Raw genomic sequence first — 8,313 nt, 5'->3', positions numbered from 1 at the left:
CTTCCACCTCCCTCTCTATCTGGTTAAGTATCTTACAAGTGCACCAAATCATAGAAGGGAGAGTGGTGAAATTCAGGTAAGTTAAATACAAGAACTTTTCTTTTATGATGCTTTAGTTTCAATTACATGAAAATCTGAGAAAGGCGGCATGTAAGTGAGATCAGAATAGGACCCTTTACATATAATCTCAAGTGAGGACTTAGTCCAGAGATATTTTTATAGAACATTTTAAAAAATAAAATGCATGAATGGAGAAATAAAAGACAACATAATATCAGAAAGACATTTTAAACTTCATTCGCTGCAACATTCATGAACCAGTTGAGCTACACCTGCCATCCAACCGTAAAGAACTAAGACCCTGCACTGCGGAAAAGAAACAAACCCAAACAAAACGAAAAAGCAACTGCATAATATTGTAAAAATGGAGTGCAATGCTACTACAGAATGCAATAAAACATCAGTGCTGCGTCGTCAAACAGCACTTATCAAAATAATTTCTGAAATGTTTCTTCTGAAACACAGACAAAGCAATAAAAAGAGGATATATGTTTATCACTTTAAGCATAACAATGTGAGTTAAGAGCTTAAGAATACAAAAGTACTTGGAATGAATAGTGCTACCCTTTTTTTCCTAAGTAGGCATAAAAATATTTTCATTTCCTTCTTGTTTTTCCATACCATTAATATCAACAAATTTCATTCATTTCATGTTATCGTTTACAACTTTAATGCACACACACAGAAAAAAAGATACCTACTGCAATAGAAATAGTTGCTTCATTACCTTGTTTGCTACATTTGCAAATGTAAACAGCGAGGCAGAGCCAGAACTGACTCTAATGCATGATGGAATATCTTTGTTGCATACGTACACTGTAGAAAATAATTATTCAATATGTCAGGCACCATTATTTGAAATGTAATACATTAATATTTACTAGAAAAATAAGGTTTTTTTCTATTTGTTCTCCCAACTTCTTTACTGAAATAAGTTAATCTGACAGTGCATCCAGTAGCTTGTAATATCTTCTACATCCCTGTGGCAAAATAATAAACTACTGGTTGGGACACTATAATGAAAATGATTAAAGTCAGTTCTTGTACACCCTTGTAGCAAGCATGGAGGCTCGTCTAACAGCACCTTTAACCAATTATTTAATATTTAGTTATTTAGCCCTATTTCCCTGAGCAGTTATGCTGAGGAGCTTTCCCTTCATGGATAGTTTTTACAAAGCTTTAAGTATTAAAAAGTACTATGAAGACATTTAATGCTACTTAGCAAAAGCTGGTATAAGTCTACTGAAGGGATTGACTGGTACGTATAGCAATGTTAAGCCTGTGGAGAAGTAACCTTAGACTTTAAGGTTTAGAAACGTAATATATTAAAAATATATTAAAATAAAATACAGCAGGTTACCTTGTTCTATGCAAATTAAACCCAGAGTGTGGCTTCTGCATTAGAGACTTCGCTTGCACAAAATGGTTTTCCTAGACTAGAGTGTGCCAGAAAGAATGTAGTGATAAATCGGTAGCTAAAAATCAGCTGAGTCTGAGAAACACCTAGATGAAATTGCTGCCAAAGCTTTGAGGACAAAGTGATCCTAAGGCATGTTGTAGGGCAGAAATTAGCCCAAATTAAAGGAAAGAAAATGATCTTTTAACATCTGTATATTTAACGAGTCTAGTTCTTATATACAATGTGCATATGTTCGCTTATACCCCTTCAGCAGTATATACATATACACATCTTTGCACTCTTGCCAGTTATGTCTCTTACACAACAGCAAAGGTATTAATTGTCCAGTAAAATTTTCTCAAGGTTATTCTCCATGATTCACTGCATTCTGGCTAGCTTTGGTGGGCTGTGTCCCACACAATTATCTTCTCCCCCTTCTGGCCACCATCCAACTGTTCTTTTTTTCTTGGTAACCCACTCATTTAAAAGGGAAAAAAAAAAAAAGAGAAAAAAAAAAGGAAAAAGTAAAGAAGAAAAAGAAATAAAGGAACAAGGGATTTAATATTGGATAAGGCATGCTCTCTATATGAAGTGCTTTATAGGTCTTCACAAGACATTACAAGCTATTGAATTCCCATCAAGGAAACCTATTTCTGTTTAATTGTGCTAAGTGCTAAGGTTTACTCTTTAGGTTTTCCATTCTTTTCAGCTTGTGCATTGTTCCTGTGTAGGCCCCTCTGGATGTGAGTTGTGAAGTCATACTTGTCCGTGCAAAGATGCTGGCATATGCTGCACTGGAAAGGTCCACTGTCACCATGGCAACTCATATGCAAAGCATACATCACTTCATCCAGAAAGACAATGCCACAGTGCACACACTTGGTAGAAAGTTCATCTTGAGTACTTCTGTCAACTTTCTCTGTTTTTACTACATTCAAGGGACCTTCATTTTTTACATTTGGTGGTGCCTTACCCTTTTCCTTGGAGGCACCATTTGCAGTTGGCCCAGGTCTGGAATGCTTTATCGCCAAATCTAGAGGAATGTCATTGTCTGATCCGACAGCTGAAAAATGAGGAGGCAGATTAAAGGTGGGATAAGGCACATAGTTTTGGCAAGGATTTGGTAGGCCAGGCACATGACTCAAGTAGTGTGGATTCCCAGGAACGGACAGCTTATATTTACTCCAGAATCTCAGCCAGTCAGCTTCACTCTGAAAGTCATTGTGTACAAATGGAAGTCCAAAAAGTGGGTACTGGTATTTTTCAATAGGGCTTCCAGGTGGTGAATAGTTTGGGTGTTTCGCAGGTCTCATGTATTTTTCTATCGGGCTGCCTCTCTCTGAGCTTCCTTTCCCTTCTGATATCGATGAACTGTTTCCTGGGTCTCCAGTACTTTCCTGAGGACTTTTTATCTGAATGTGCAAAGGTTGCATCCTTTTGTGAATATCCAGAGTTTGGCTGACCAATATCGGCTGCTGGGCAGAATGGCTTTTAGTCAATGAACCTGGGGCCTCATATTTACTGAGGCTGGGAAGCTGAATTTCTCTTTGATGACCTTCAGGTAAATGTTCCTCTGACCTCCTCTCTAAGGGGCTTCCATTGACTTGTTCCTCACTGCTACCCCTCTGCTGTTTGTTTAGCTGCTCAGCCTGAAGTGCCTCCGGGTTAAGGCGCTTTCTTGTTCGTCTCCTAATGATCTGCTCACCATTGTTCTGCTTAATGATGTTTAAAGGCCTGGGAGTCTGCATGGAACACACACATAATGAACAAAAGCAAAAAAAGAAAGACATATTAAACAAATCTGAGAGACCACACTCAAGTAGATTTATCTTACATGAAGAGCTATATTATAACAGTTTTATGGGAATGACCAAATTTCAACCCAAATGCTGGTTCCTGGCCCCTCATGCTAAAAGTGAAATATGAGTAGTTTGTTTTATCAAACTAAGTCAACTGCCTTAGACATACTATACCTGTTTACTTAAAAAGGCATGAGGTACCCAAGTATCAAAGCATTTATCACCTCTGAAAAATTTTGGGGAAGACATGCTGAAAGTGGGTGCTGAGAGCTGGGGATGAGGTGGGAGATGCACAGCCCCAGGCACTAGCATTATTCTATGCACCATGACACCAGAGCTGGTATTGGGCAGAGGTTTGCATAGGTCACGCTGTGACAAGAACTGAGGAACACTTACCCCCCTGCTTTGACATGGATAGGAAATGCAAGCAAGTACAGAGCTTGCTGACCACCACTACTGTCACCTAGCAAAACGGCTGCAGGTCCACTGTGGTACTGCGTGAGATGGTGGTGGCTGGAAAGGACTAAGAAAGATGGAGAAGAAAGCCCAGGAAAACCATCCCCATGCACAAAAAGGTCTACTTGGGACTTTGGTACCAACTCTCCCTCTTTCACCACTACTGTATTTCTTTCTAGATGATACTGATGTTGTGCTATAAAGTTACAAGAGAGACAAGGCATGCCCTGAAGGTGGGGAAAGAAGGTCCGTAAAGAAAAAAGCACCATAGAAGAGTAAGAGCCAGGAACCAAGGCAGGACTACGGTTTCCATTTCCTACTTCCCCGTACCAGCTCAGAGTAGGTGGCCTATTTAGATAAGAACTGAAAATAATTTTGTGAAAAGAAAAATTACAAGGAAGGACAGCAGTCAGGACTCTTTGAAAGGCCCCTCAACAGGAAGGTAATGGTATGTGAGTTAAAGATGGTGCTGTAATGTCAGTATGTGTTGCTCTACTGGGTGGATGTCAAAACAACAAAAACTACTTAAAAGTCATTCAGTTTGCTGGGCTGGCATTTGCATTTGTCTCATCCAAATAGACACATAAACCTATTTTGTTTGGAGGCCAGAAAAATGCCCCACATGTGTTCCACTTACATGTTTATTTGGAAATTTTCCTTTTAACGTTGTTTCAAAGCACGGATTACATTTTGGCATATAGTCATATACAAAACATTTTGTACCTTGAAAGTAAAATAATTTATATATATGAATTACTTTGAATTAATATAAAAATATCCAGAGCTGGAAGACTATTCATTCTATTATTTGTAGAGATCTAGTTTCTTTCCTGAGTCGCCATCTTCCTCTCCTCTTTCACCTATTTATTTCCCTGAGGTCGGCTTATTCTTAATGGTTAACTACATTTTAGGCAGTGCAGCTACTTGTTAAGACTTTACTTTTTATTAAAACTCTGACTCAGAAGAAATACACACTTTGATTTAAATTTTAATAAGCAAAATTAAACTTAGTAGAAAACCAGCACCTGAACCAGCCTCCTCAGATCGACGTTGAGGCAAATTCATGTCAAATAAAACCAGAATGTTTTTTATGTAAATTCTATGCAAATGAAGTTTATAGTTTGAAGAATCAATAGTGAATTAACATGCATGAGCATATACTCTTTATTACAAGCTCAGTGTAATTTTCTCAGCTTTGTATGACAATTGTAACACTGTCATACTGACAAGCTGTGGGAGACTTTACAATACTGTTGATGTTGCTCTTATTAAACTTCTATTTAGACACTACAGACCATTTTCATATGGCTTCTGGATAATACTTTTGGTCTTACTCTTCTGCTACATGTATGAAGTTTGATCATGGAAGTAGCTAAAATAAACATCTTCATACCTGTGATAAAGGACCCTCACACACTTGTTTGCAGCTCTGGCTCTTCAAAGTTACATGTCAGAAGTTAAAGGCTGTATGTCCAACTTAAAAATTCTTCAGCATGCAAATGGCTGCACTCATCTGACTAGTCTCTAGCTGATTAAAACAGACTGTTTAGTGCACTAAAGCTACTCACATTTTCCTTATTCATAGTAATAATGCGCAGATAGAAATTCTGTATTTGGCTGCAACTAAGGAAGGCAGAAAAGCTTAAGCTCTCTTCTTGATTTTCAGTGGGGCATTAAATATAGAAAATAGTAGAAACATTGCCAGAACTTTACTTTTAAAATGCCATACATCAGGTCCTTAATTATATGCTATACATAATATATCATGTATGATCACTAGATAATGATAATCCAATCAAATCAAAAGGGAGCTATGAAATGTGCGAGTATATGAAGGGAGCTATGAAACGTACTATAGGTGAATTTTACTCAGCTGTGTAGTATAATTTAGCTTAACGGGGTGGCTCACAGTTGGGAACAGTCCTATTCCCTTGATCTTTTATAGTTTCAGACATTTACCTAATAACTGCATCATCTCAGACTCCTTAATTGAAAAACATACATGACAAATACTTACTCTAATTTTTCCTTAAGAGATAGACAAGTAGACATGCAGACAGATAAAGGAAACTTTCGTCTTTCTGGTGTCAGACTGAAGAGCATACCTTTGCATGGGACTGTCTCAAAAAGCTCCCAAAGAGAGATTTGTTTGGTTATTTCACACTCCAACTTAAAATGCAGTTGCTGAAGTAGTACAGCAGAGTGGAGGGTTAATTAAATTCTTTGCATTTGGTCAAAATTCAGTTGAAGATATTAATGTCAAATATCCACTGAATGACAGCTTATTGCCATGCTTGAACAGCGGAGCTGAAAGATAGTGTCAGCTTCTTGCTTTCTATACGCATAAAATAAAGTTCGACATTGTATTGCTAATTATTATTGCAGGAAGCACATTAGTTTGCTACTACTGGTTCATAAGAATTATCTGAGCTACGTGTTTGAACGCAGAACTGACTCTTGAAGCTTTTATCTATTCAGTATGTAATGCTAATAATCATGGTAAGGTCCTACACTACAGTATAGAAAAGTATATTAAAAAAAGGGAAAATGGGGGTTGTGAATGGTAGTTCTATAAATAACTGGACTCAAGCATCAAATTAACATTAAAAAGCCAAACTGTCCTCCTTAAAATATTTGTGAATGCTTACCATGGATCAATTTCTTTAAATTAGATATTATATCTAGAAGTTTGAGGGATCTCCAGGAAGATGATACGTTCAGGAAGACCCAGCCAAGATGCTGGCCGGAGATTGTGCATTAGTCCATCTTCTCCTGCTTAAATGCTATCTGATTGGCTGGGTTGTTCTGGAGCTTAAAAACAATACTGACCTCAGAATGACTTCACATGGCAAACACAGCTAACCTTTCAGACTGGTGATGGCCTTGATGGTTTTGAAAATTGTTATCTTCTTCTTTCTGTTAAGTGGGCTGGCTGGACGGGATCTTGAGTAAAAATGATTGTTATATGGCCTGTACACAAGACCAAGGGCAAAATTCACGGAAACGGCTAATTGATTATGCCTCAAATTTAAAGAGAAATAGGCATAGGCACTTGGGAGTCTTAATGCATTTGAAATATAGTTTCCTAAGTGGCTTTTTTTTTTCCCCTGAAAATGGAATTTCTGAACAAAGTTTTAAAGAATACGCACTGTCAGCCACAACACAGATTTCTGATTTGGACTCTCAGCCTGAATTAAGTTGCCTTGGCAAACTCTCAAAGGCTGCCTCAGTTTCTATTTCTGAAAAATAGTAACACTTTTTAACTTCATGGGAACATTGTAAAAATTAATTAATTAGAGTCAAATCTTGGGCTCCTGACTCTCCCATGTAATTCTACTGAAGATAGTGGAGATAATATTTAACTAGTGGGTCTTAACCTAAATGATTTTGAGCATTTTGGCACTGATTCAAGGAAACACTTAAGCATGGCTTTCCTGGATCTGGACCAGAGCATTCAACATCTTTCAGGATCAAGTCAAGTGTCAATAAGATGAAAAGCAACACTGACAGCCCATTATTATTATTTATTCCCTGTCTGATCCTGAGGGATGGTGAATCTTCCTCACTGAGTGAAGAATGCCATCAAGTGAGTTGCTTCCTTACTGAGTGATTTCAGAATCCTCCAGAAGACTGTAAGAACTGTAGAAAAAAAGAACAAAAAGACCCCACCACCCCATATATCCAGGAAATTTACTGTCAAGAATAAAGAGGGAAAGATAAGTGAAAGAAAATAAAAACCACAGCAAGGGATATTTTTGATATAGATGTGACGTCTAACTTTAAGAATCTTTTTTTTTTTTAATTATGAACATGAGGGCTCTTGAATTTAGAGAGCTTTCATCACAACATATTGTATGCCTTTAAATGGAATTCCCAGAAAAGAAATAATTTTCCCCTTATTTTGTATCAAAATAATTAAATGCATCACTGGTGATCTCAAACACGTCTACTCCCAGCATCCCAGGCTGTTTCATAATGAATCACATCTGATCCCAAAGTGACCATACTGCAAAACCCTGTTAGGAAATTAACTGCAGGCCAGGGAGTGGTACTAATCACACAACCAGACAAGACCACAGCTGCCCAGCTTAGCTGTATAACCCCTTTTTTTCTGAACAAACCAGTAAGTTCTTCCTACCGAGTGAAGCTTCTGGTAGAGGCCACACGCATTGCATACATATCCACCATTTGCATTCTTTCGCCAGAGAGAGGTCTTTGTGGTCAGGCAATTGGCACAAAAAACACCCGAGCCTCTACGTCTCTGAAACAGGGAAGAGAAAAAAAACAAACAAAAAACAAACAACAACAAAAAAAACAGGTCAGAGGTGAGTCACATGAGCTGTGGAGTTAGGACAAATCAACACAGGAGTTTTGTCTCTAGACTGGCAACAATGACAGTATAAAACCACACTGCCCATAATGAGGTCAGGTTCAATTGTGCTTAATAGGCACCACTGATTTTCATTATAATTAACCCTAGAGTGATGGATGAGGTGTGTGAAACACCAAAGCCTTTTCAGAATAACAGCTTTAACTTTTTGAACTTCAGGTTTTGTGCATTTAATGATGGTTTCTAAACAGCAAATTCTGAAAAACCCT

The 8,313-nt window shown here is 37.8% G+C and overlaps 1 protein-coding gene across 1 annotated transcript; it reads right to left on the bottom strand.

Annotated features, from left to right (window-relative positions):
- Nucleotides 1–1,976: 1,976 nt before the first annotated feature.
- On the bottom strand, nt 1,977–7,975 carry LOC104499676 (zinc finger transcription factor Trps1; the record flags this gene model as incomplete). Its single annotated transcript, XM_010143216.1, has 2 exons — nt 1,977–3,201; nt 7,853–7,975. Coding segments are annotated over 2 exons (1,185 nt in total), but the record flags the coding sequence as incomplete, so codon positions are not given.
- Nucleotides 7,976–8,313: the final 338 nt, after the last annotated feature.

Source organism: Buceros rhinoceros, unplaced genomic scaffold, assembly GCF_000710305.1.
Source record: "Buceros rhinoceros silvestris isolate BGI_N320 unplaced genomic scaffold, ASM71030v1 scaffold9829, whole genome shotgun sequence".
Taxonomy (NCBI): Eukaryota; Metazoa; Chordata; class Aves; order Bucerotiformes; family Bucerotidae; genus Buceros; species Buceros rhinoceros.
Note: the sequence above shows the minus strand (reverse complement) of the source record. Positions and strands in the feature narration are given on the sequence as shown.